This window comes from Salvia hispanica, chromosome 2 (assembly GCF_029641045.1).
Source record: "Salvia hispanica isolate PSC_SH4W2 chromosome 2, Shi_PSC_v1, whole genome shotgun sequence".
In the NCBI taxonomy this organism is placed as follows: domain Eukaryota; kingdom Viridiplantae; phylum Streptophyta; class Magnoliopsida; order Lamiales; family Lamiaceae; genus Salvia; species Salvia hispanica.
In genome coordinates, this window is record NC_142693.1 from 34,482,580 (window position 1) to 34,509,739 (window position 27,160).

Sequence of the window (27,160 nt, forward strand, 5' to 3'; positions counted from 1 at the left end):
AAACGAATTGTGGAGAAATTGAATTGCTGAATATGGATCAAAATCAAATTGGATTTATGATTGAAAAATGATTTCGATTTACAGAATCTGGATAGAATATTGAGTGAAATTGAGAATCTGGATGGAGAATTCATCGATCAATTCAGCGTGAAATTGAAAATTTCCAGCGATAAATTGAGAATTGATCGTCGCGATCAATTGAGAATTGATTCTAATTCAGCCGTGAAATTGTTAAGGAATAGAGAATTCCTATTTTACCCTTCAGAGTTTTTAATGGATTCAACATAATTAAAATAAGCTGCTACGTGGCAGCTTAATAAACCTAGGATTTCCAGATCCAAGGGACTAGAATTGTGGTATGGTGTCATTATAATAAGTGTTGTCATCTAAACACAACCCTATATATATATATATATATATAGGGATGTGATCATATCATAACCCATATTTATGGTGGTAACCTAATAACCCTCATTTTATGGACGAAAAATATCATTTTATGGAACAGAATATCATTTTATAGAATAAAAGTATCATTTTATGAATGCTGAAAAAATATCATTTTATCGTGTGTAAATATCATTTTTAGTAAAAATGATACTTTTGACCCATAAAATGATAGGGTTATTAGGTTATCACATAAATATGAGTTATGATATGTTCGCACCCCTACATATATATATATATATGGATGTATTCATATCCTTTTTACATCTTTTGTTCTATAGTTCTTCTCAATCTCAGCCCTCCATTTTCAAGATCTGATGGCTGAATTAAGTGCCACATGTTATTAAATAAAATATTCAAAAAATCGAAAAGGACCTTTTAGGAAGGCACACTTTAGTCAGTTATGGAAGTTTCCTTAATTTCTCCCTCAAATATCACGCATGATTTTTCTTTCTTTTCTCAAGTTACTAACTCAAATCTCACACATAATATTTCTTTCTTCTTCTTTCCTTTAATTCAATATTATTTATTTTTGTGTTCATGACTACACAATAATTTCTCTGATATCACCGCCGCCTCCATAACAAAGAAAGCCGTCGAGGTTGCCGTCGGAGTCGACGCTACAATCTTTCTTCTCTCCCTCATCGTTTTTTCTTCTCTCCCACGTCGTTTTTTCTCTATTGAAGACCTTCTCAAGAAATTGTCGTCGTCTTTTTTCAATGGAAGACGTCTGTTTATTTTTTTTATTATTGTTAAATTTTGGTAGAAAGTTATTGGATTAGTCGTGTAATTGACATCTATGGTTTTCTGTATTTGTTTGTGATTAGTTCGTTCTTGTATTTAGTTTTATTTTGCATCAAATGTCGTTTTATTTCATGAAATCATCCATTGCCTACAGATTTTCGTGCTTTCATTTCGTAAGTTACAGCTTGTAAATTTTCGACGAGTAATGTACTATAGTAAGTGTATAATGTAGATTGTATTAATGTACGATTATGGTTGTATAATGTATACGCCAGCTTTGAATAATGTACATTACAATAGGTTTAATGTGTGACAGAAGTGAAATCCATTCCCCTTTGGGTTTACCAATCCATGTGGCTAGGGTATAGTACCAACTGAAATACGAAAACGTCACCAAGGGCAGAGAGTTTGAATCATTCCCTTTGGGTTTAGCAACCCATGGGGCTAGGTTATAGCACCACCACATGAATTAAATTTCTTTTTTTTAGTGCGTTTAAGATTTGGTATAGTAAATTATGTACCAATAGTATCTAATAATGTGCACGGATCGGTAAATAATGTACAGATTGAATAGAATAATGTTGAAAGGAAATTGAATTCATGCCATTTGGGTTTAGCAATCCATGGGGCTAAGTTATAGTACCAACTCACAAACGGAACCAACACAAAGGGCAAAGAGTTTCAATCAACCAATGGGGCTAGGCTATAGCACCACCACATGAGTTAAATTTCATTTTTTTAATACGTTTAAGATTTGATACAGTAAATAATGTACCAATAGTATCTAATAATGTGCATGGATCAGTTAATAATGTACAGATCGTCCATTACTACATGACACAAATCGTCCATTATTGAGTAAATAAAATCCATTACACTGAAATATTTGTACATTATGTTTATCAGTTAAAAAACTACTCATAAAATCACAACAAAAACGTCTCATAAACATATACATTACAGGACACAAATCGTCCATTACTGAGTAAATAAAATCCATTACACTGAAATATTTTCACGTTATGTTTATCAGTTAAAACTACTCCCTAACGTAGATGATATCTAAACCTTAGAGGTATGATTGGAACTCGTGGCCTTTGCGCTATCGCAATAAAAATAACATCATCAACTGCTTCCTCAATATCCAACTTAGGGTACTTCGTTGTTGTCCAAAGATTCAAAAATTCAAAAATTTAACCAATGTACTAATCCGTAAACACAATGAACAAATAATGTTAATTTTCAACCGTATAATGCATCAATTCAAATGAAATAATCGCTTCAGATTACACGAACATTACCACATACATCAACTCACAGCCAACAGTTAATAATGTTACACAGCCAACAAATAATGCTTCATCTAATTGTGAACCAATCATTTCATATTCAAACCAATTCATGAAACATACAACAATGAAAATAATGCATAATTTATCCATGAATACAGAGTACAAATGCAAGATTACTGATCAATAATGTAGTAAAGCCAACGAATAATGCATCAGAACAGGTAAAACAATTATGTAACCTTCAGACTGTGTATTACATGGACAGAATCGACAACAAATAATTGTTTCATAATTCTTTCATCCAAATCGACCAAAATCAGAGATATAACTCAATAATCAACCAAATAGTCAATAATGGACTGAATCGACAACACACTGAACTCAAAATCGACAATTTCCAGGAACCAAACAAAATCCGTATGGTTTCACCCGCAATAATCGAACATATACCAAATACAACTCAACAATAAACTAAAAAAATTAACTAATGGACGAAACCCTAGTTCAAAAGATTACAATTTCATTTCTTTTAGAAAAATTGACCCAAAAAAATAGTGCATTATTCGAACAACGAACTCAATCGACGGTAAAACCTGTGAATCGAATGACTATGTGGTCTAGAAAATGTCCAAAATCGACGCTTACAAGTGTTTTTTACCTAAAATCGGAACTTCAGAAACCAAAATCGAAACTTCAGCAACTCAATCGGCGCGCGCGAAACTAAAAGTCGATACTTTAAGCTTGTGAGTCATCGACCGACGGTGAATTTCGTGGCGAGAATCGACGGTGGAGTTGGTTTCTCTTCGATTGGAGAGGCGGCTAGGGTTTAGGCGGTTTTGAAATGGTGGAGAATAGTTTTGATCGTAGGTTGATGGGATAGAGTGAGAGAGTGAATGAGAAGATGGAAGGTTATGAAAATCTAGCTTAATTATAGGAATTTCCATTTTGAAACGTGTACAAGATATTATATTTTTACTCTTATACCCTCATAATGCACAAATTAGGACAAATAATGCAACACGAGATCAGATTTCTCCTATTAATCTAGTCTGTCCATTCCATCAATCTAATGGATGATATTAAGAAGGAAATAGACACTAAGGGGGTAATAGGACCTTAATGCTCCCCTATATATAGATATATATATATATATAGGGGTGCGATCATATCATAACTCATATTTATCTGATAACCTAATAACCCTATCATTTTATGGGTCAAAAGTATCATTTTTACAAAAAATGATATTTATACACGATAAAATGATATTTTTTCAGCATGCATAAAATGATACTTTTATTCCATAAAATGATATTCTGTTCCATAAAATGATATTTTTCGTCCATAAAATGAGGGTTATTAGGTTATCACCATAAATATGGGTTATGATATGATCACATCCCTATATATATATATATTACAATTGAAATGATAATGATCCTAAACTAATATAATACTCCCTCCGTTCCATAGTAATAGGGGCGTTTTTCCATTTCCATTCGTTTAATAGTAATAGAGTCATTTCCTTTTTTAGTAAAAGTCAACACATTTTCCACACTTACTTTACTCTTTCTTACTTTTTTCTATCTTTATCTCTCTATCTTTTTCATTTTCCACTTTATTCTCTCTTTACTTAACTCACCTAACACAATTTTTCTTAATATCCATGGCGAAATTTTTTGCCTCCATTACTATGGAACGAAGAGAGTATAAAATAGCAGTAGCATAGATTGAACACACAAATATGTAGTATATACGTGGTTAGTAGTTGATAATGCCACCGATATTATAGGACAACTGTCAAAAAGATAAAATATATAGCATGCATGTTACATTATTTTATTAGTAGCCTTAAATTATTATTTCTTCTTAACCGACTTAGCATGCTTTTTATACGTATGTACACCGTGGACTGAAAAATAAAAAGGAGAGAGGAAAATAGAGTGATAATAGTTAGTAAAGGAAGACGAGAGAAAAACGAGAAGAAGAAAAGAAATAAGAGTTGTAGATCGCAAAGCAGAATCTAATTTTTAGTGTTACATATATTAAGGTATGTATAAATCATACTTTTAATTTTACATATATTATGTGGTTGATTACTATATGTTGAATATGAATGAGTAATTGAATTATATGGTGTGAAATTAGTATGGATATATTTTATATATTATGTTGGAATTATTTAGTGGAATAAGATATGGATATCTGATGGGTGCAATGGATATTGAGTGGTGCAGTTGATATATTTTTATATGTCATTAAAATTATTTGCATCATTGGATTAAAGAGGATTTGTGACAGGTTTGCCCTGGGTTCTACGGGTCATATTCAATGATAATGGACTTATGGGTCAAAGAAAATGTGCAAAGAGGGGCCTTCGTGGAAAGGTCAAAATGCAAAGAGGAGCCTTCGTGGAAAGGTCAAATAATTAAAAGGACCTTCGGGTCGTATACAATGGAAATCCTGGGCAGATGCTAGGCTTGACCTGTCACAGAATAATAAAAAGAACGGAGAGACATATGCATATGAATACTAAATTGTTTATGATATTTATTACTTCTGGTGATATATGTTGGTGAAAGAATGTGTTTGATATTTGTGTGTGAAATTAAAGGTAAGGTTTATATATACTGAGTTGTGGCTCATATAAACCATTAATATTTTTCAGCAATAAGATACCAGTGATGTTTCAGTTAATGTGAGTTATACAAACTCCACGTGTTATCAGGATCGGCGGCTGACGCATTTTGACAACCTTCTCCTCCTCATCATTTTTGCATGTAGATAAATGTATAGTATATAGAGTGGTGAGAGGGTCCCACTACAATTTCAGAATGTTTTGAAATATATACTTGTTTAATGTTGGTTTTTGAAATTATATAATATGTGTGTTTTATTTACTTGACGTGTGGATTATTTATTTTAAATTTTGAATTTATTTATAGTAAGTGCATACGTCATAAGGGTTGAGGTGTGGCATCCACAATAGCAACGCCGCGGCGGTCTATTGTTGGACAAGGGTGAGCCGCGGCAGGGAGGGCTGGACGGGAGAGAGCCGCATTTGTGACGTGGAAGCGGTGGGGGCGGAGGTGGTTGTGGAGCCGCGGCACCTATTGCACGCCGGAAGGGAGCCGCGGCGGTCCGCCGTGCCGGTTTTTTTCCTTTTTTTTTTAATTTTCTTGATTTATTTTGTGATGATGTGACAGAAGAGTTTTTGTGGCTGTGCCTTGGCAGAATCGTGGTTGTTCCACTCTATTGTGGACACTCTAATACTTATCCCATTTCCATTACCTATTTACCTTTTGATCTCCGGCCACCACAAGTCGGATATTCCGACAAGATAAAGGTCTGCGCCTTTTGTCTTCGGGTTGAGGATTTGAAAAGTTCTCATACTTACGTAATTAAGACTAAAGTCCCCTTTTTATCTTAAACACATGGTCGAATATAAAGTAAGTTCAAAACATTCACTTTTTGAAAGAAAAAAAAAACATACAAAATCATCGTCAAATTACTCCTTTTTTGACGGTTCAATCAAAAACTGACGGTCAACTGTGAATTAGTGAAATTTTGACAAGATTAGACTTAAAATCTGAGATTATTAGTCACCTAAATATTTTCTAAAAGATACATTTTTTTATTTTAATTTGTAAAAAAAACAGCCTAACATAATTATAGATGGCAAAACGTTCAGGGCCAATTCAGGGTTGATTATGAACATGAAGAACTAGTTTGACGTTTACTTTGTTGTCTATTTACTGCTACATTGTCAACGAAGAATCACTCTCAAATTTCCTTAATATGCATCAGACTCAAAACATACGCATCAGACTCAAAACATACGCAGCCCAACATACACAATAGAGTGTTTTTTTCAGATTCAATGACCAATGTTATAGATTAAAAGTTCAAAGTACATAAATTTTGACCCAAAACTCAAAATTCAAATTTAAACAAAAATCAGAACTTTGATTAAAATTGATCAAATTACTTAGAACATACACCCTCCGTCCCATAAAAGATGTCACACTTGTGACGGCAGGGGATTTTACGAGATTTTATTTTGTGTGTCAAATGGAGAGAGAGAATATAATTTGTATATTCATGAGATAGAGAACTTTTTCCAAAAATAAAAATGTGACATCTTTTGTGGAACAAACTAAAAAGAAAAATGTGACATCTTTTGTAGGACAAACAAGAGTTATAAGAACAAAAAAACATAACCATAAATCATAACATTCACTAATCAAGTAAAATATTGTGAAATTAACAACCACATACAAAATTCATACAAAATTCATAATGTTATTTGCCAAGTTGAAAGTTCAAGGAAAAAACAAACTTTTTGTAAATTCCATGGCATTAGGGGAGAATATTCCAAAAAATTAATCAAATAGATGATAGTTAATATGCAAACAAACTTTTTGAAAATTCCATGGCATTAGGGACCAATATTCCAAAATTTTAATCAAGTAGATGATAGTTAATATGCAAACAAACTGTAATTCAAATTTCCTCAAGCAAACAATTTCACAAAAAATTGCTCAAACCAATGAAAAATGTATAGCTGGGTAGTGAAAGTTGCTTAATCCATTTGTTGCATTGTGAAAAACGTAATCCATTTGTAGAAAAAGAAACTGAGAACCATGTCTCATATTTAATCTAAACTTTAGCTAGAGCAGGTAAGCAAATTGTCAAGACCAATATCACAATAAAACAAGGCAGTAAAAACAATAAGATTAGAATAGCGATGTTCCCTTGCCCTTCTTATCTCCACCGATTTCAAAGTGCTTGCATCTCTACAAAAGAAAAGGAGAACAAATTCATGCCAGGATAGATGAAAATGATGATGCCATAGTGAAAAATGCAAGAATCAGAAAATGAACCTTGATCGGGTGCTGGGAAACATGTTTGCAACCCTGGCATTGCAACCTCAGCACAATCTTCTTAGTCGTTTTAGCCTAAACAGAACAGGATAAGCTCTCAGTTATTTGTATAAATTCAAAAATAATTCTAGCTTAACTGCCTCAATCTCAACTCCACAGGTACAATTTCATTGCTACAGTGCATTCAGTAAACCAACAATAATCGGGAAATTAATTCATACCTTCTTGTGGAAGACAGGCTTGGTCTGACCACCATAACCCGACTGCTTCCGGTCATAACGACGCTTACCCTGAGCAGCTAAGCTATCCTTCCCCTTCTTGTACTGGGTGACCTTATGCAAGGTGTGCTTCTTGCATTCCTTCGACTTGCAGTAAGTCTTCTTGGTTTTTGGAACGTTCACCTAAAACCAAAAATATCAAATAAGCTAGCATGATCATATATACAACAAACAATACTAATTTAATATAGTACAACTCCAATAGTAATAGACCACAGCCAAATATTGGAAGCCCATACCAAAAATTATTCAAACTTCAGATAACAGGCAACCCATAATTTACAACAAATGGATGGGGAGAGCCTAACTCATTTCTTCAGACAGATTATGGAATGTTATTATAACCAGAGAGAAATATATGCACCAAAATCATAAAACCCTTCTAGTGTAACTATCAAGAGCACAAATATAAGTCCACAGACAAAATCACCCCACGCCGAATTAGATACACATGCTAGCAGAGTGCAAATTGTGATGCCAACAAAACTAACACAATCAACTCAATATGCTCACATCTATCCAATTCCTATTCCAATTCCAAACAACCTCCAGATTTTCCTTAGTTCCCCATCCACATAAAAACCAATACAGCTTTATTTTGAGAGTGTGAAATCAATGTCATATCAGCACAAATTAGAAGCATACAGATTTCTCTAGAGCTGAATCAATTGGGTTTTTTCTGCTCAAAAGAAGCGATACTATAATAAACCATCTAAAATCTTACGACCATAAATTACTCTCATGATGAAGCCATAAATCTAGCAGAGATAAAGCTAGAGGAAGAAATGAAGCGAGAGATTACCATGGCTGGAGGTGGAGAAAGGAGCGCCGAATGTGATTTGGTTTCGCAGCCGTCCGTGACTTAGGGTTTGTTGTATATATGGCCGCCTAATGGGCCGGCCCAATTATAAGCTGCAAAAGCGCCTTTAATGGGTCAATTCCCCAGGAATGTCCACCAGGGCCAGGACGGATATACTAGCCAAAAATTTTGGGTAGTTTTTTTCTCATTAAAAGAAAATAATTTAGTGGATTGTGGATGAAGTCCACAAAATATTAACCTGTTAATTCTATTAATATAAATAGTACTTCATCTGCTTCAACTAAGTTGAGTCGTATTTCTTTTTGGAATGTTTCAACTTATTTTCTTTTTTTTAAAAAAAAAAAAAACATCTAATCTCTCTTACTTTATTTCACTATCTACTTACTCTCTCTTTTTATTTTTCCTACTTTTTTCCCCTCTCCTACTTTTTAACACAATTTCTTAATCTTCATACCCATAAGTTATGTCTCAACTTAGTTGGGACAGAGGTGGTACTTAGTACATAAATGGTGTGTAGAAATAATATTTTTATTTAATTTTTTTAATTAAAATTGCATAATTTTAAGAAATAATTCAAAATGGAAATAATTGCTACTCCCTCCGTTCGGCATTAGGAGTCTCATTTCTTGGCGGTACGGGTTTTAAGAAATGTTAAGAAAAGTGAATGGAAAAAAGTTAGTGGAATAAGTGTCTTACTTGTATATATTAGATTTAAATGAAATGTGAGTGGAATGAGTTAGTGGAAGGTCGAACCATATTACCATTTATGGTAAAAGTGAATCGGAACTTCTATTCGCGGACAGACTAAAATAGAAAAACGAGACTCCTATTCATGGACAGATAGAGTATTTTGAAATTACAAAGGTAGCATAATATTTTTCAGTCACATGTTTTTAGATAAATACAAATGTAAAATAGTAGTAGAAAACAACTTTTTGGGATTTAGCTGAGAGATGTTGCCATGTAGTACGAGTCATCCAAAAATGAAAACACGTAGATAGAATAATGGAGTATTGATTTTTGTATTAAAAAAATTGAAGAAATGTTCTGATTTACTAGATTCTAGCACCCAAATATATACACAACACAACGATATATATGTATTTATAAAGTGAAACATAGGCCTAAATAATCACAGGAATATCCGATGAGAATACATTAGGTCATATGAGAGAAAATGCATTACAGCAGATGAAGATGCAAAGCTTCATCTTAGTTGTTGAAAATATGTTTATTAATAAATTAATGTTGTGTGTCACGAACGAAATGGCCAACACGAGCAACAACATAACCATTTCGATCGAGGTGGTTGAGCCTCTTTTTCTATTGGTTCATCGTGATCGTGCTGCTGCGGCTCTACTGGGGTTTTCTCCGGCGACTTTATCGAGCTAGGTATCCTCTCTGTGTCTCCTCCCGCTCTGATCATATTACATCCAATTTTATTTAGACGATTGATATAAGTATAAAATAAATAAATGTCTAATATCGATGTAAAAAAATGTGAGTAAAATAAATAAATATCCGACGTCGATGTAAAAAAAATTGAAACCATTATATAACTCTTAAGATGAATTACTACGTTTATCACTAATTGGTTTTAGGTTTGAAATTATATAGGTTCATTTAATCTACTAAGCATAAGTGGAATGTTCAATGAAACGTAAAAGACAGTGTGTAGATTTTAATGTTTTGCAATGATTTATCTTGTTCACACGAAGTCTATGTGTCACACAAATTTACAAATTAAATTGCACTTTATAGTTATAAAATAGAGGATTGAATATGTGCACAAATAAGAAATGAGTTAAATGACTTGCACATGACATATTAAACGTACGTTTTATCAATCAATGTTGCATTTTTATAGTTAAAAAATAGAGGACTCAATATGTGCACAGATTAGAGATGAGTTTGATGGAACGTTTTATCAATTAAGGGTGTCTCCATCGTCGCCCTTTCCGTTCGCCCGTCGCCGACGGGCGACCGGACGTCCGCCGTAGGGAGCGGGAAGGGCGCCCACGCCCGTCCCGAGTGCCCGTCGGATGGGCTCGTCCCTCGCATCGACGCCCTACCTGACGTCCGCCACTGTGGCGTGGGTAGGACGTCCCACCGAAAATTAATTTAAATAAAAAAAAAAAAAACTCTATAAATACGGCTTGTGTCGAAATTTTAATTCCGTAAATTTTAATTTTAATTGTGAATTTATTAATTTTATTGCGGGAAGTCCTAGTGCAATGGGAAGTCCTAGTGAAATGGGAAGGGCTAGTGGTGACGTGCCAGACAGTTTTTGTGGGAAGGACTAATGGAGGTCGTAGTGGGAGGGATGCCACTGGACACCCTAAGTTGCAGTTTTACAGTAATAAAATACATACGTATATACAAAGATGACTTACACGGAAAAGGCGAACGACATGTTGCTCTGGTTGCTCCCCGCGGAACGCCGCGCTTTTCGCACTTCTGCCGGCACCGGCACCCGCGGGGGAGGACTCCGACCCTCGTTCTCCTTGATCACCTCCAGCATGGTAGCCTCCGCGAGCCCGAGCTCGTGGCTCCTCATATCAGCGACCCCTCCATTCGCCGAATGCGCGGGGTACGTGAACATGTGGTCGCCTCCGGCGGCCGGAGGCGGAGGTGTGAGCTCCTCGGAGCGCCACATGTACTGATCGTTGGTGAAGCTCATGTTGCCGACGTGGATGCTGAAGAGGGAGTCGTTGGAGGCGACGCTCCAGTCACCGGCGGCGGACGACTTGTTGCGCTCGAAGACGGAGGGCGGGATCCGGTAGGCGGAGGGGCTGCGCTCCATCTCCTGATTTGGGGGCGGCTGCGTGGGCTCCGGCTTCGGGGGTTTTTTAGTGGATTTGTAGGAAGGAGAAGAGGAGACGGAGGAGGACTCATCGTCGGAGGTGGAGGAGGAGGAGCTTAGGTCTTCGGGAGGTGCTGGTGGTGGTGATTTTTCGTGGTGGTCGACTTTTGGTGGAGTTGGTGGTGCTTTTTCTCCGGCATCGTGGTGGTCAGCTTTGGGTGGTGGTGGTGGTGATTCACTAGATTCCGCTTTACTCATTCCTTTGTTTTAATCAATGATTCTCCTACATGCACTCTGTTTTTGAAACAAAATTAGAGGAGATTCTTTCAAGAATTTAAGAAGGAAATTGTCACAAAAAAACATAGGAAATGTTCATGTTGAAAGTGGTCTTAAAAATCACAAATTTCGAGATGGGGCCAATTTTCACCGTGGTCATTCTTCAAAACCCAACAAATTTACGTGACATATTTTTATCACATTATGCACATATTATCCAACATCATTTCAAAATTTAAGGTGTCGAAACGACATTGTATCATGCATAATTCAAATCGAGCCACATAGATTTTACGACTAACTGCTTAGGAGAAAAATATGTCAAAATAATTTCTTGGTTAGGTTGGGAAAATTGCACACTTTCAAAATTTTATGATTTTTAAGACCACTTTCAAAATTTGTCGAAAATATTATAATTCGCTAAAAGTCAATGAATGTCGTCATTTCTATATTGCCCGTTACCATCAAAATGCTTTTCTTCTATAATCTTGAAATTCTCCTTTTCTACTCCGTCGATTAAGAAAAGAGAGAATTGAAGAGGAATGAGAGCATACCATAATATGCATGCATGGAGCGGAGGGAAATGAAGAATCAGAAAGAGCTTGGTTTCCGGCCAAAGTCCGACAGGCAAAAAGTGGCCAGAAAAATTAGGCAGATTCCTATTTCCACCGTGTAGTTCGACGAAGAGAAAGCAATATACTAAATTGTCGACAAACAAAACGATGACACCACCATCACTAGAACCATTCTTTTTATGGTCTACCGTTGATTTAGCTTTTTTTACACACATATCTAAATTTGGGATCTTAAATTCTTTTGCATATTCACGAATGAAATCTTCCTATATATACGATGCCTAGCATATTTAGTAGCCTCGTGAAATGAGTAAGTGGGTATTTTTTGTTTCAAACATATCATAGTAGTACTAATTAGGGGAAAATGGGGTATAGACGGAAATTAATGAAATAGTAAATGGAAAATGAAGCATCGATCTTCCACGTTTGATTTTCTATGCAAAAGGAAAGGTAGGAAATTTACATTCAATTTGACTTATACTCATATACATGTAACAAAAATTCAGCAATTTCTCTCTTTAATTAGGTGGCACTCTAGAATCTTCTAATTAGATAAACTTATCCCTTTTACATAATAGTCTTCATTAGAAGTCTCATTTTTTATGGAAATTGTTTGACTTTGTAACTGAATGAGAGTAGATCTAGAATATAAAAAGTTAATGGAATACGAATATTATTTTTATACTCCTATAATAATTTTATAATAAGATGTGATTGGAGATCGTTAGTGAAATGTGGAATGATAAAATGAGGACAAGAAATATCTTTTAATTTTGAGAAAAACTAGCCTAGCCTAACACCAACAAGGCAACAACACATAAATAAGAGTAATTCTTTAAATCGCAACATTTTATCAAATTTTAGCCACTTTAATATCTTTTAAAAATAAAATATTAAACCATTGGCAATAAACATGGGTCCAACCTTTGACCCTACAGAAAGTGACACGTCCGAATATAAAACCATTCACTGGTCAAAGTCAAGAGTCCAATAACAAATCAGATTTAAAAGGGTTGGTCAAAAACACAAAAGATAAAAAAAAAAAAAGAAAAAAGAAAAAAAAAAGAGTGAAATCCAAGTTACACTTGACAATTGCTGCTTGTGGTAACAAATTAACTAACTAATTTACAGAGAAAAGTCGTTGCAAATAAATTAAACAAATTGCACCAATCTCAAAGAAGCTTCTCTTCTCTTCTGAAATTTCAACCATCTTCTTCTTCTTCTTCCTCCTCCCCTTTTCTTACCACTTCAGTTTAGTCTACAATATCTGTAGCTGCCCCATTTCTATGTATTTGTACCTGCAAAATTTTGATGGACTTTTTTTAGTATTTTGCTCAAGATTACACAATTATTTATGTTATTGATGTGTGTGCTGTGAAATGAGAATGATCAAGAGAATAATCCTTACCTTTATTTCTCTGCACGTTCTTGAATTTTGAGGAAAGTTTTCTTCTGTCTCTGGATTTTGTGAAGTCAGTATTCAAACAAGGGAGGCTGCACTGGTCAGTCTTCAGATATAGTCAATCTACACCTTTATCCATCTTCCCTTCTGTTTTCTCAAAACATGAGTGGTCTGCTTCTTCTGTTGCCTCAAAAGCCTTGATTTACTGATATTTCCACAACCAAAAAGATAGAATCTTTGCTCACCATTCAACAACCCAAAACAGCCTACTCTCTCCATTCAAGAACCCAAAATTCAACTGCAAAAACCTCTAGATTCTCTAATCATTCTGTTGCCTTCAAAAGCCTTGATTTCTTGATATTTCTACAATAAACGATTGAATCTTTGCTCTCCATTCAAGAACCCAAAACAGCCTACTTTCTTTCTTCAAGAACCACCGATGGCCGATATCACCGAGGCAGAGCACCATGTCGTTGCTGCTTCGTATCACCTGATGAAGGCCCTTCAAGCAACCAAGCTCATGAGCAGTGATGTGAGGGGAATTCTGGAAGAGCTCGACTTCCATTTGTCTACTGTGATCAAGCACAGTGAGGATGAGCCGGATGCGGATAACATCAGAGAGCTCGAGAAGAGGTTCGTCTCGTCCCGCGAAACCATCACGACTCTGCTCTCAAGCTACTCGAAGATCTGGGCTTCCGGCCCCGTGGTAATCTTGGAATACTTGGAAGCGGTCGGCGAGGTGCAGAGATCGATTGAGGCTCTTGAAGGTATGCCGTTGAGTCGAATGAGTAATGGGGTTCTTGATCAAGCAAAAACTACTCTGCATATGGCTATGGACAGGCTCCAAAATGAGCTGATCCACATACTTGTGCAGAACAAGCAGTGCTTTGAGCATGAATACCTGGCTTTCGAAGTGTATCCCATATATGAGGAGTCTGTCATCTCAAACGAAGATGATTCGGTCGAGGACGCGTCTCTCAGGGGCCGTAGCAGCTCGGAGACCGAGGATTGCGTGATGGATCTGATCCATCCCGATGTGGTTCCTCAAATCAAGTCCATCGCGGATACAATGTTTGCCTCGGGCTATGCTCAGGAGTTCTGCCTGCCCTTCACCGCGTTCTGGAAGGATGTATTAGCGGAGTACTCGATGATTCTCTACGTGGAGCAGCTTAGCATAGAAGACGTGAAGCGGATGGAGTGGAAGCACTTGAACTCGAGGATCAGGAAATGGCGTGTGGCGATGACGAGAATCATCGGCGTCTATCTTGGCAGCGCGAAACGGCTGTTCGACCAAGTTCTTGGAGAATACGACCAGGTCAGCACAGGTTGCCTGATCGAGGCTTCAAAGGGGCCTCTCTTCTGTCTCTTGAATTTTGGTCAAGCTGTGCTGATTGGACCCCACGAGCCCGAATGGCTCTTCTGCTTGCTTGATATGTATGAGGTTCTAGCTGATCTCGTCCCGGATTTGGACACTCTGTTCTCACAAGAGACGGAGTCGTTGATCAGGATCGACTTCCACGAGCTTTTGTCGCAGCTAGGAGAATCTGTTAGAGTCATCCTCAAAGAGCTCGGAGACCGCATTGCAACATGCACTTCCACAACCCCTTTCCAAAATGGAGGGATTCATCCCCTAACAAAGTACGTCGCCAACTACATCTTGTGCTTCGCTGATTACGAGGATACACTTGCTTTATTTCTTCAAGATCAAGAACACAACAGGGAGATTGGAGACGAAGAGCAGAACATGGATGCCGAGGCGGATCCCTATCCAGCTCGTGCCTTGGGAACGTACCTGCAGTCACTCACATCAATTTTAGAAGCAACCTTAGACAAGAAGTCGAGTTTATACAGAGATTCATCATTGAAGCATATCTTTTTGATGAACAATATCCACTACGCAGTTGAGAAGATCAAGAATTCCAAAATCAGCCCCTACTTTGGTGATGAGTGGATCAGAAAACACTATGTGAAGCTCCGGCAGCATGCAATGTATTACCAAAGAACGACGTGGAGTTCTCTACTGACCTTTCTCCATGACGATGGGAAAGTCGGGAAGGCAACTCTAAAGGCGAGATGCCAAGATTTCAACACTGCTTTTGAGGATCTGTACAAGAGCCAGACAAGATGGGTTGTCCCAGATCCTCAACTCCGCGAAGATGTGAGGATATTAGCTTCCAAGACGGTCATCCAACCGTATCGCAACTTTGTCAGTAAGATCAGCAATTCTATTGGCGAAAAGCACATCAAGTACACCGAACAGGAGCTGGGAGTGTACATCATGGATCTTCTTGAAGGCTCATCGAAGTCATTGAGCCATTCTTGGAAAAGGGGACACGGATGATTTCAGAATCTCGGATGCTTTCATTCTTCCTAGTTTTTACTATTCTTTTGTTTGTTGTTCTGTAGTATGTATGCCTTCTCAGTTTCTAACGTTCCAAACTTTGTAACGTTAGCTGCACAATATACGTGTTAACACCCTCCCATATGTAGCATAATCATATTCTATCGACAAAAGATTTGTAGAAAAATAACAGCATAGAATTACCATCATGAGCTTACTCTTGATAGGCTTCTGAATGAGATGGCCTGAGCTTACTCTTGATAGGCTTCTGAATGAGATGGCCCTCTGACTATCGTTGTGCTCCGTTCCCAATCAAGTCTGCAACATGTAATATTTTATCTGTCGTGTGTTCGAAAACAGAATTCATTAAAAAAAAAAACATAGAAACGGGTGAAGAATTTCGCACTCTTCCAACATAGCGGAGAAACCATCATTGTCCAATTTACAAGCCTGAAAATATAAATCCATTAACCATTTACTAGCAGTATCAAGCTATCAGTCGAAGGTAAGATGTATTAGCATGTCGTTTAACCTCTTAACGGCATTCTTAAAGCAAGCAAAAGTTCCAAAGTTTTCATTCCTAGTTTTCTCAAATTGGATTGTTCCGTACCATACTGTAACTTAAGTCTGTGCATCGCCATGCCACAATTGTCAGTCTTCTGCAATAATGGGAGTCAATAAAAAAGGAGCCGTTAGGAAGAAACGAAGAGTATGCAGCAGCTGTGAAATATCCCTCAACAAAAAAGAATTTAGAAAGTGTGGTACCGTGTCTAGAGCAATTTCACCGGCCCTGCTTTTTGAAGCATGTCTGAGTATGATAAATAAAAAAAAACAAAAAAAAAGCTACTACAGTACTATATTTAATGCACATTAATATCACCAGAAAACATGCAAAAGACTCTCAATGTATGTCAAACTAATTCATGGATGAGAGTGATCCAGCACTTTGTGATTCTGTTAACCCTGTCCTAGAATGACCGTTACATTTCAATGTCAAGGAAGATATATCAAGAGGGACTCACGACCATCCACATCAGGAAGATATTATCACCATAAAATTTCTTGTATCTCAACTCCCTGGTAATGGAACTGGTCATTTATAATGAGAAAAACCCGAGCTACATATGCTAATTGAGCATATGGTATGCTTAAACAATAGATTTTCATACAGCATTTATATACTTCATTGACTGAAACATGAGCAATACAAACAAGAGAAATGGTCCTCCTTCAGAAGAACGTGCCTCGAATTATACACACTATGCACGACGCCATGACCCTACTGGTCCTCAGTACCCAGATTGAACTTTTCACAACATTTATAGCATTTAATGCAAAAAGGGTATATATAACATTTTGTAAAGGGTTGTTGGTGCTAGAAGTTCCCCAACCACATGATTATGAAAGTGCAAGCCATGGCATTTAATGCAATAAAGTCACAAGTGGTAAAGTATGCATACTCTGCTGCTAAAAATACTTGGATACAGTGATGCAGTTATCAAAGCAGTTCAAAACAGCTAATAAAATGATGTACTCGTGCAAAAGAAGGATTAGGATTGAAACTGAGAAGCAATAGAAACATTTACTGGACAATCAAGATAAGGGCCTCTTAGTGTCATCATATGTGGCCTTACATATATTTATACACATGGTCACTTTCGGAATATTGAGATCCCAATGATGCTTGGTATAGGGGCTTGGCATCTACCAAGATCACTTTGATCCAGTCTCAGGCCCAACATATAGTTGTGTAAAGGTAAAGAAAATTCAAACAGGGCTTAATTAGAGTTTTACAAAAGAGGAATTTCACATTCTTCGAACTTCACATTGTTCAACCTTCAACTAACAATATGGTTATCTTGTAACAGCTGATGTCTATGAGATAGAGATACTCTTGAGTAAAATGCAAATGAGTTCTCGAGAGAGGGAAGAAGAAAACACAGATTTGGATTTTTCTGCTAGTTCCTGGATTGGTGGTAATCCATGATTCAATTTCATACATCATTTCAAAATGATCCCATTAGCTCCAAAACAGCAAATGTAAATGTGGTAGGATAAATGAGTAGCAAATTTTTGACAAAAGAGTTGACAAGCTAACTTGGTATTTCTGTTATTAACACTAATTCTTCTCTTTATTTCAGTTCTGTAATAAATCTTAACTATAGCATCAGAAGTCTGGTGGTAGATGTTCAAAAGTAGGATAGTCTTAGAAAATGTGATTGAAAGCAGGTTTTTTTCTTCAAATATTCAAATAAACAACGATCAAACTAGATGAAGGAAAAATATGATTTCACAAACAAAAAAAAAAAGATTCAACCAGTTAGCGTTGCCAGGAACACCATCAATTCCTGACTAGACTTTAAGGATTATGTTAGATTGCATCTACCACACATACGTCTATGTAATGTATCTGTGACTAGTTTATTTGAATAGCACATCCGCTTAGGCATCGCCATTACAATCGATTATTCTAGGTCATGACACCGACATTCTCCAATGAACCACCAATAGGGCTTCCCTAGCTACACTTCTAGTGATAGATATCATAACAATGTCAACAAAGGGGGAGAAATGATGAGACAGCCTGCCACTAAGTTTAGTATTTTACGATGGAATTTCAGCTTGTTTGCAATAACATATAAGATGATGTATCTAGGTAAACTCATACTGAGAAGTCTGGCCACCTAACACCCAACCAAGGCGACTTCACTTCAGCTTATGTGCAATAAAAGGATTCCACAAGAAAATGTTTAAAAGTGAATACAATCAGAAATCATAGAAAATGTCTTATAAATCTAAAACATCAATAGGTTCATAGAACATTGTACAACAAAAGTTTCGAGCAACAACCTAGTCAATAAATAAAACAACACGCCTAGCAGGACAGAGAAAGGTAGAGCAGGCAAAGCTTTTCGATAAAATGCAAGGAGCATCAGAGTTATACCAAGACCAGCTATGACAGCAAGGTAACACGCATACACCGTCATGAAGTCGTACATAGCAGCTCTTCCAACTAAAACACTGTAAAAGATAAAATCGCCAAGTCCAAGCTTGATCGCACCAGAGGAGCCCAAGCCAATTCCCTCAAGCGCCATATTGTCACTTGAAGCAGCGTTCTCCAAAGAATTCATTCGAATATTAATATGTTGCATGAGAGGAGCAGCAAGCTCAGAAGCTCCTCCTAATGCTCTTCCATCTTCAGCATCAACAATATTCCTCGCACTCTGGCTCTCACCATATAAGTAACTCCCCAGACTAGAATCCGGAAGACGATCAGACCTAAGCCTTTGATCTTCATCAAAATCACCCCTGCCCTCTCTCCAAACCCTTCTCCTCGCCACACCATCACCCAAACCAGCATCACTAATAACCGGCCGTGCCTCATAAACAAGAGCAGGGATATCTTCATCTCTATCCATGGCAAGCTCCACTAAGAGCCTCAATGGACCCCCAGGCAACAACACCGCAGCTAGATCATACAGCGACATAGCAACCAAGAGCCCCCACGTCGTCCACTCGGGCAACAGGGTAAACCAATAAGCAACCAGCACCCCAATCACAACCAAGTAAGCTTGAGTGACAAAAATAGCCATTCTTGACATGAACACAGCCATAACACCAACAACCGTGAAATTATACAAGGCGACAGCAAATGTAAAGCAATCAATGGGAAAGCTTGAAGCTTTGATCAAGAAAATGGCAATCTCACCACCCATGAATCCCAAAACGAGGAGGGAAGAGAAACCCATGTAGTATTTCAAGAATTTAGTGCATTTGAGGTAGAAGAGGAGCACCATTAGGAAAGTGGCAACCGTGACAACAGCAACGAAGACGAGGGAGTTCAAGAGGGCGCCTTTGAGCTTGTCCCAGATGGAGTCTGAGCTGCTCTCGGAGTAGGCCATGGTGGCCATGGATGCGAATGAGATGCCGTCGTCCAAGGAGGAGCCTCTGTTGAGGACAGATACCAGAATAACGACCAGTAGCATACATATCGAAACTGGGGTTACGATTCTGATGATTTCTTCGCCGCATGTTTCGAGGATTGTTTTGGGTCTGGGATTTTGCTCCATTTTGGATCGAGTTTTGGAATTCGGGGGTGAGTGAAGAGTTATGAAGCGTCTATTTCACGAAATTTTACCAGATTTCAAGGATCGAGCCCCAAACCCCCCATTCTTGAGTTGAGAGGAACAGATCGAGTTGCTTCAAGTCCGTCTAGAGATTCTCCGTTGCAATAAATAAGTGCAAAATTCTGATTTTATCATTAAAAATGTCATCTTTATGTTTGACTTCTTTTAGATTGATAATGCGTTTGAAATTGTAGCTTAATTTGCTAGTACTGAACACTTATTATATAGTTATATGCTTGAAAATAACACTGGAATAAACCGATGTTCACAAATTCACAATGACCCTTGAGCCAAAATTCCGCTTTTCATGATTCCATCCAACAAAATACTATGGTATTTCGATACATAAAATTGTTATTGTTGAATATTCCTTATTCAGAAATACGTACATTCTACACCAGTCTTTTCTACTTGAAAGATGTAAAAAAGTTGATGGTGTCGGATAGGGAACTGATGAAGTCATCCACATCCTCTTTTGTATTGTAGAAATGAAGGCTGGCGCGAGCACTCGAGTTCACCCCCAAGTACCGATGAAGGGGCTGTGCACAGTGGTGACCTGATCTTATCGCGACGCCATGCTGAGGAAAGAAAAAAAGACAAGGTCACAGATTGACACTATATGTTGAAGAGACGAAACACGACAATTTACAGTGTATGTACCTGTTGGTCAAGAAAAGTTGCAATATCAGTTGGATGAACATCTTCCACATTGAAAGAGCATAGTGCTGCTCTGGTCACGCTTCTAGATGGTTTTGGGCCGTAGACACGGACACTGGGTACCGAGCTCAGTCGATCATACAGATAATTCGCTAGCTCTACCTGCAAAGGGAAAAGGGAAACTTTGTTGATGATGCTGCTGGCTCCTGTATTTTGAAGATATGATCAACTTAAAATGGAAATATAATACTCTAATCCTAAAAACTAGAAAAAAACTTGGAGTTGATGTGTAGGCTCACAAGAATAGCTAATAGGCAAGCTTAAGCACTCATCACGTCGACTATTACTAGTGAGTCTTATGACCTTGATAGAGTGGATGTGAAAATAAGTAAGGCTTCAACGAGTTTGATCAGAGGAGAAAGTATTATTCCAGTACTAGTAGCTTCCACTTGCATGAAGAATAGAAGTATTCTTCGGTAAGGTGGCGAGGAAAATAGTGCATATTTTTACCTCATATTCATGAATCTTTTGCATCCCAATGGCTGACAAATAATCAATTGCTGTCCCCAATCCAATGGCTTCCCCAATAGCAGGAGTTCCAGCTTCAAATCTATCACAATCAGAAACGATGAATAAGCATGCCATTATGCTATCAATGTTGACCCGAACAAAGACGAACATCTTGATATTTATTCATAAATTAACATGATTAAAATAGACATGATTTGAGTTTATATCCAACTCATTGTGGAATATAAAGCCTTAACATGGAAATTTGGTTTATAATGCATGTGCAAAAATGAAACGGTGTTGTTTATTGGTAGCAATTATTTTAAAACTATTTCATAGCATTATGTTATGTGCTAGGATAACTTGAATATCAATGCATTTTCTTTTGTGTGCAAATCAGAAATTTAATGATATTACTTCATTTTGGTATTAACCAAGTGTGACTTCACCCCTATACTAAAATCAATGCCAAAAATAATTGTTCATTTGTTGCCCAATTCCTACAACAAATATTTGATTTAGTGGCACGTGAGACACTCACTTAGAAGGAAGTTCAGCAAAGGTTGAGTGATCCAAATACACATCTGCTATCATCTCACCACCACCTGAGATAATGTCATAGAGATTTTAAAAAGACAAGCTCATAAAACACTAAAACAGAATTTCACGATTCAGTAATCGTGTACAAAACTATATCACATTTTAATGTGAGAGAAAACAAACATGGCTAGAGGGTTAAGGATAACTCACCTAAGAAAGGAGGCATGGAGGACAAGAGCTCACTTTTACCATATAAGAATCCAATGCCTGTAGGCCCACACATCTGAAGCATGATTAATTCTTCACTTCAAACACTGACTTATAAAACTTGAGAGCTAATACATAGATATGGACTTAAATTCTAATGCAGATGGAAAAGACTTCACCTTATGGGAAGAAGCAACCAGAAAATCAGTATCAAGGCTCCTCACATCAACCACCATATGAGGAACACTTTGACAAGCATCAACGAGCACTTTGGCTCCAACATCATGAGCCCAGCTTACCACTTGATCAATTGGAAGAACAGAAGCTGCGGGAAAGATGGAAGAGAGGAGAATCAGAACTGGTCATGAACAAATAGCTTCTTGTCATAGTAAACCTTATATCATATTTTTAGTAATGAATAAATGGCCAGAAAAAGATGCTTTTTCCAAAACAACTCGCATAAGCTTCTTCTCTATGTATTTTAGTTAAATAAACTTCATGTCACAATCTACAATTATTCCTCTTCACATGATAGAAATAGACTAACCCAGCACATTGGAGACATGATGAACAACGACAAGTTTTGCCCGCTTCGAGATCATTTCTCTTAGCTTTTGTACATCTGGAACTTCATCCTCTCCTAAATTAACAAACTTCAACACTGCACCAGTCTTTTGAGCTACAAATTGCCAAGGAACAATAGCACTGTGATGTTCAGCGATGGTAAGTATAACCTGAAAATTGTGAATCAGTACTTATTAGCTAACTCTAACTCATAGCAAACACATTAAAAGGTTTGGATTTAAGGAAGAAAAATAGAATACGAGCAAAAAGGAAAACATGTTAAGCAGTATCCACATCAACTCAACAAATTTTGGCCATGTAGCAATATGGTAGTCGGTTCCTATCGAATATCACAATAATACAGGAAAACATTCTGTCAAGCCGAATCTACATCAACTCAAATGAGCAAAGAAGCGAACTGGAAAAGGAAACAGTCGCAGAAGGAAAATTGTGTACCTCATCTCCCTCCTTTAGATTCGAGAGACCCCAACTATAAGCCACCAAATTGATTGCCTCAGTAGCATTTCTCGTAAACACAATCTCTCTACTCTCCGATGCGTTTATAAAATTCGACACCTTCTGCCTCGCCAGCTCATATTCATCCGTCGCCTTTGCACTACACCACAGCACCAAAAATAAATCAGCGGACAATCCACACCGACAGAGTTTCCTCTAGAAAATTACCTCAGATAATGAATTCCGCGGTGAACGTTCGAATTATACAACTCGTAATAATTCCGCAGGGCGTCCACCACCGCCGCCGGCTTCTGAGACGTGGCGGCGTTATCCAAATACACCAGCCTCTTCCCATTCACCTCCTGCACAATCAAAGAGATTCCAACACAAAAATCAAAACGACGTATAGACAAATTAGGGGGAAGGGGTTTAGAGAGACAGGAAATAGAGGTGTGCCTGGTGGAGGATGGGGAAATCGGGCCGGGTGAGGTGCCCGAGGGATCCGGGGCCGAGCTGCGGGTCGGTTGAAAGAGGAGCGGGAGCGGGAGCGGAGGCGGAGGAAGCGAAGCGGAGAATGCGGTTTTTGCGGTTAGGGTTGAGTTTGATGGTGCGGAGAGAAGGGGGGAGTTTGACGACGGCGGACTCCATTGATATCATCATCATCGCCGCCGCTCTAGTCTAACTAGTTGTGGTTGCAGTTAGTTTTTAACTTCATTTTTTCTTTTATTCTTTATTAGTATTTGAAATTTTACAAATTTACACCTACCAATCCATGAATTATGGTGAAATTCATAAGGCCAATCATCAAACTTCGTATATGGATGGATATTCAGGCAAAATTCGATTTTAGGTAAAATTCGGAAAAAAGGTCCCACCAATCAGGCTAAACTTTAAAAATATCCACTTTATTATTTTATCAAATAAAAAAGGAATCCGACATCATGTCTATATCATATAAGCCAACATTCTCTGCAGAAGGAGAAAGTAAGCTGCTGTTATTTATCTCTGCTTGAATCAGCTTATTATCCATCGATCAAGCTATCATTTTTTATTAACCCTCCAACGCCGATGCTCCAGATATGATCTCTATCAATTCAGTAGTGATGGATGCTTGACGAGTTCTGCAAACCCAAACACAAAACATCAACAATTCTCATCACTCTCTCTTCTCAAATTGCAAAAGGTAATAAAGAAACAAACAAACCGGTTATAAGTGAGCGTTAGTCGATCAAGCATCTCTCCTGCATTCCTGCTTGAGCTATCCATGGCCGACATTCTCGCACCCTGCTCGCTGCAAGCATTTTCCAACACTGCATTGAACATCACCTGCACACATCCATCAAAAGTCAAGACCACTTCCTTATTAGAACAAGCTCCGATTATGCAAAAGAGGAGACCGAGGTGAAGAGCGACATACGCAGGAAAACTGGAACTCGGTGAGGTTTTGAAGCACCTCGGACTTAGCCTCGCCACCTTCAATTTCATACAAATCAAGTTCCGCGAGCTTTCCCCCGGCCTCAGCTTCTCTCTCAACAATCTACATCACCATCAGATCATTCACTATGGAGTAGTTTATATGGCTAAAAAATGGGGGTAGCTTCAGCCCTTCATTCACCTCGGGAGACAGTACGGTTGAGACTGATGGTATAAACGATACGACTGACTGGAACTTGCTGTATACGATCCTTAGTGCATCATACTCCACATTCTTCAAGATGTCATCTGCAAGCATAGCTACCTGCAAACCAAAAGTAGCTCCATTTTCCATTTTAGGACCAAATATTGATACAAGTGAAGTAAATTTGGTTAGGTTCACAGTTGTGGATATAGATAGATGACCTGACTGTAGTTGAGAGGATTTTTCTGCAACTCTGTGATCGATAACTCGATGTCTTTCTTTGAGTCACGTATGAGCTGGGCTTTGGCTTTCTCCCCCAAAATGACATATTTACACTCTGCTTCAGGACCTGTGTAACACATTAACAAATGTTACTCTCTATTTGCCCAAATTGCAGAGAGCTAAAGACATGAGGGTGGTGTACCACCAAAGTTCAACTTATGAAGGCCCCTGCTGATCTTGACTGCTGTAGAATTTATACCACCGCAAAGACCTTTGTCAGAAGATATTGTGACGACCACGGTCTTCTTCACCTCGATACCTTATGCATCAACATAAATGGATGAAGTAAGAAAGCAAAGAGTGCAAACTAGACATTAAATCTATTGGGCCTGAGAAATATAGATGAAATAATCGCGATTCTGACTAATTGAGAGTGTGTTACATAAAGGAAATTATCCTGTGATAATTCATGCTTTTAAGCAGACAAAATGATTGATGACAAGAAATAAGTCCCGATTATAATGTACTACTGATATTCCGTACAATCAAACAAATCAGAATGAAGGTCAGAAGAAGGATTCACAGTACAAAACAAAGATAACTAAAAATACTTCGAGATTGTGAAATTATAACAAAATTCCTACTTGGAAGATCTCCAAGAAGAGCGGTGAATGGCTGCCATAGTCCACGAGAATTTTCAGCTTTAGTTTGGATGGCTCGCAGCTTTGAAGCTGCAACCATCTTCATTGCTTTTGTGATTTTCTGAATATTCTTAACACTCTTCATACGGTTGCGAACTGCATATTCATTGATTTCCATAAGTATCAGAAAAAGTAGGAACACTATTGGATAAGTTAGAATTTAGGGTATATGGCCAACAAAGAAGGAACAGAAGTTATTGAATGAATCCTACCAATTTGAGTTGAAATAGAACGAACTCCCGAAAATGCAGACTCCCTGTTGACATATGACGAGTTAGATGCAGAAAAGTAATTCAATGAAAGACAGTACTATCATATCTTGGCAAAGCAAATTTTCCACAACTAATCTGTTTGGGTAGAAGATACAAAGTAAAGCAACGAAGATGGTGAGGAAAGCAGGAAAAATCCGCATTCTGCATAAATTTCTTCATTTTCTGATTAATGTAATTTTCCAATCAGAATTCAGATGAGTAATTCTTTTGAGTCAGGATGATCCTGATTATCCAAACATAATTTGTCTGTCAAATATTTCATTTAACTGCTACAAGGCAAACTTCTCTTACACTACCTAATACTCCTCCTTTTCCCATAACTTCTATAGAAAACTTGTTTCTTCCAAGACAATGTGTGAGCGCATCGGTGTATATCATTTTGGTCATTTACACGAGAAATTTTACCTAATTATGCATGATACCTCGGTTTGCATGATTCGATATTTTTCAGTCCATTTATTACCAGATCTTTATTTCTGGATATTTGATCCCATTCATAGATAAGTCTAGAATTTTCATTCCATAAACATGATCTCAGTAATAGAAGGGCAAAAAGGAACGAAACATTTCAAATAAATGTATAGCATTAAAACGACACTATATCATGCTCTAAATTATGCCGATGAAAACACAATCAAAGTCTGAAAATAGACCACAGATCGCAAATACAACACAATTCAAACACGATTAAGAAGAATTTGAACGGAAAGAGGGAAAAAATATCAGATCAGACAAAATCAATGAGGATGGGTGAGAGGGGCTTACTCGGAAGAAGCGAGAGAGTGTCGAATGGTGATAGGTGAGAAGAAGGAGGCGGCGATTCGCCTCCCTTGGCATCTCGATGCAACCATAGCCATTTTGGATTTTGAAGGATCGAATTAATCTTAGATTTCTTCAACTAATCGGGGGATGAAGGCAGGCAAATGCATGCAGCTTCATCAATCAGCGCCTTTATACTGTCATTTTCCACCTATACGACGTCGTCGTATCAGAGGGTAAATACGGAAATAATTTATAAATAAAATTATTTATAAATAATTTATAAATAAAATACGGAAATAAAATACGATGTCATTGCTAAAGAAATTAGTTTTTAATGACTGCATTTCAAGTTACGTTTTTTAATGCAAGGTTAACATTCCAAACCAATTGGTTTTACCTTTTCAAATCTATCATAGATTTGTAGTTACCACTGTAAGGGCGCGTTCACCCTATTCAAAATGGTCAGATAGTGGGTTAAATCTCATGAATTATGACTGTTCGGTGTGTTTGTGCTAAATCTCCAAAGTCCATGATTTAGCACTGTTCACACTAAATAAATGAGATTTCAATTCTTTGTGGTCTTGGAAGATTTTCTATCTGCATCGAAAGTACCACCAAGAAATGATGCTAAAATTCCACTTTTGCCCTTCACTTTTCAAAATG

General features: G+C 37.5%; 5 protein-coding genes, 1 long non-coding RNA gene and 1 pseudogene across 7 annotated transcripts; 2 read left to right on the forward strand and 5 right to left on the reverse strand.

The window, feature by feature from the left end:
- The first annotated feature begins 4,384 nt into the window (after positions 1-4,384).
- On the forward strand, positions 4,385-5,383 carry LOC125201840 (uncharacterized). Its single transcript, XR_007172990.2, has 2 exons — positions 4,385-4,533; positions 5,152-5,383. It is a non-coding gene; the product is annotated as an uncharacterized LOC125201840 (long non-coding RNA).
- Positions 5,384-7,052: 1,669 nt separating this feature from the next.
- On the reverse strand, positions 7,053-8,591 carry LOC125205808 (large ribosomal subunit protein eL42). Its single transcript, XM_048104952.2, has 4 exons — positions 8,447-8,591; positions 7,588-7,767; positions 7,367-7,441; positions 7,053-7,279 (listed from the first exon to the last, which is right to left on the reverse strand). The coding sequence occupies exons 1-4, from the start codon at positions 8,447-8,449 to the stop codon at positions 7,220-7,222; spliced, it is 318 nt and encodes a 105-aa protein (XP_047960909.1). The 5' UTR covers positions 8,450-8,591; the 3' UTR covers positions 7,053-7,219.
- Positions 8,592-9,540: 949 nt separating this feature from the next.
- LOC125204813 (uncharacterized) lies at positions 9,541-12,229 on the reverse strand. The gene is made up of 3 exons (XM_048103552.2): positions 12,098-12,229; positions 10,858-11,561; positions 9,541-9,882 (listed from the first exon to the last, which is right to left on the reverse strand). Exons 2-3 carry the CDS (start codon positions 11,523-11,525, stop codon positions 9,720-9,722), a joined length of 831 nt encoding a protein of 276 aa, XP_047959509.1. The 5' UTR covers positions 11,526-11,561; positions 12,098-12,229; the 3' UTR covers positions 9,541-9,719.
- A 1,058-nt stretch (positions 12,230-13,287) lies between these two features.
- On the forward strand, positions 13,288-16,201 carry LOC125203221 (exocyst complex component EXO70E2 pseudogene; annotated as a pseudogene).
- Positions 16,202-18,624: 2,423 nt separating this feature from the next.
- On the reverse strand, positions 18,625-20,103 carry PS2 (Presenilin-2). The gene has a single exon (XM_048110844.2). The coding sequence runs from the start codon at positions 19,929-19,931 to the stop codon at positions 18,657-18,659; it is 1,275 nt and encodes a 424-aa protein (XP_047966801.2). The 5' UTR covers positions 19,932-20,103; the 3' UTR covers positions 18,625-18,656.
- Positions 20,104-20,252: 149 nt separating this feature from the next.
- LOC125201784 (cysteine desulfurase 1, chloroplastic-like) lies at positions 20,253-23,623 on the reverse strand. The gene is made up of 10 exons (XM_048100032.2): positions 23,379-23,623; positions 23,151-23,284; positions 22,923-23,082; positions 22,450-22,636; positions 22,082-22,227; positions 21,906-21,978; positions 21,697-21,760; positions 21,156-21,255; positions 20,649-20,807; positions 20,253-20,566 (listed from the first exon to the last, which is right to left on the reverse strand). Exons 1-10 carry the CDS (start codon positions 23,583-23,585, stop codon positions 20,396-20,398), a joined length of 1,401 nt encoding a protein of 466 aa, XP_047955989.2. The 5' UTR covers positions 23,586-23,623; the 3' UTR covers positions 20,253-20,395.
- A 183-nt stretch (positions 23,624-23,806) lies between these two features.
- On the reverse strand, positions 23,807-26,645 carry LOC125201785 (ATP synthase subunit gamma, mitochondrial-like). 2 transcript variants are annotated; one of them, XM_048100034.2, is made up of 9 exons: positions 26,501-26,645; positions 25,676-25,719; positions 25,407-25,559; positions 24,968-25,081; positions 24,762-24,889; positions 24,538-24,660; positions 24,340-24,459; positions 24,127-24,248; positions 23,807-24,043 (listed from the first exon to the last, which is right to left on the reverse strand). In XM_048100034.2, exons 1-9 carry the CDS (start codon positions 26,590-26,592, stop codon positions 23,974-23,976), a joined length of 966 nt encoding a protein of 321 aa, XP_047955991.2. In that variant the 5' UTR covers positions 26,593-26,645; the 3' UTR covers positions 23,807-23,973. The 2 variants fall into 2 exon arrangements, with proteins under 2 accessions (XP_047955991.2, XP_047955990.2); XM_048100033.2 differs by having other exon boundaries at positions 24,965-25,081.
- Between the last annotated feature and the right edge of the window lie 515 nt (positions 26,646-27,160).

What these genes read in the sequence shown, in the direction of transcription:
- LOC125205808 (XM_048104952.2), bottom strand. An exon ending in AGCCTGTCTTCCACAAGAAG is followed by an intron (nt 7,442 to 7,587) that starts GTATGAATTAAT and finishes TGTTCTGTTTAG; the next exon opens with GCTAAAACGACTAAGAAGAT. An exon ending in TTTCCCAGCACCCGATCAAG is followed by an intron (nt 7,280 to 7,366) that starts GTTCATTTTCTG and finishes TTTCTTTTGTAG; the next exon opens with AGATGCAAGCACTTTGAAAT.
- LOC125204813 (XM_048103552.2), bottom strand. Translation starts at nt 11,525, where the DNA reads ATGAGTAAAGCGGAATCTAGTGAATCACCACCACCACCACCCAAAGCT. An exon ending in ATGTCGTTCGCCTTTTCCGT is followed by an intron (nt 9,883 to 10,857) that starts GTAAGTCATCTT and finishes TAATATGATCAG; the next exon opens with AGCGGGAGGAGACACAGAGA.
- PS2 (XM_048110844.2), bottom strand. Translation starts at nt 19,931, where the DNA reads ATGGAGCAAAATCCCAGACCCAAAACAATCCTCGAAACATGCGGCGAA.
- LOC125201784 (XM_048100032.2), bottom strand. Translation starts at nt 23,585, where the DNA reads ATGATGATGATATCAATGGAGTCCGCCGTCGTCAAACTCCCCCCTTCT. An exon ending in ATCTAAAGGAGGGAGATGAG is followed by an intron (nt 22,637 to 22,922) that starts GTACACAATTTT and finishes CACAATTTTCAG; the next exon opens with GTTATACTTACCATCGCTGA. An exon ending in TCATGTCTCCAATGTGCTGG is followed by an intron (nt 22,228 to 22,449) that starts GTTAGTCTATTT and finishes TCTTTCCCGCAG; the next exon opens with CTTCTGTTCTTCCAATTGAT.
- LOC125201785 (XM_048100033.2), bottom strand. Translation starts at nt 26,592, where the DNA reads ATGGCTATGGTTGCATCGAGATGCCAAGGGAGGCGAATCGCCGCCTCC. An exon ending in CAACCGTACTGTCTCCCGAG is followed by an intron (nt 24,460 to 24,537) that starts GTGAATGAAGGG and finishes ATGGTGATGTAG; the next exon opens with ATTGTTGAGAGAGAAGCTGA. An exon ending in CTAACGCTCACTTATAACCG is followed by an intron (nt 24,044 to 24,126) that starts GTTTGTTTGTTT and finishes TTGGGTTTGCAG; the next exon opens with AACTCGTCAAGCATCCATCA.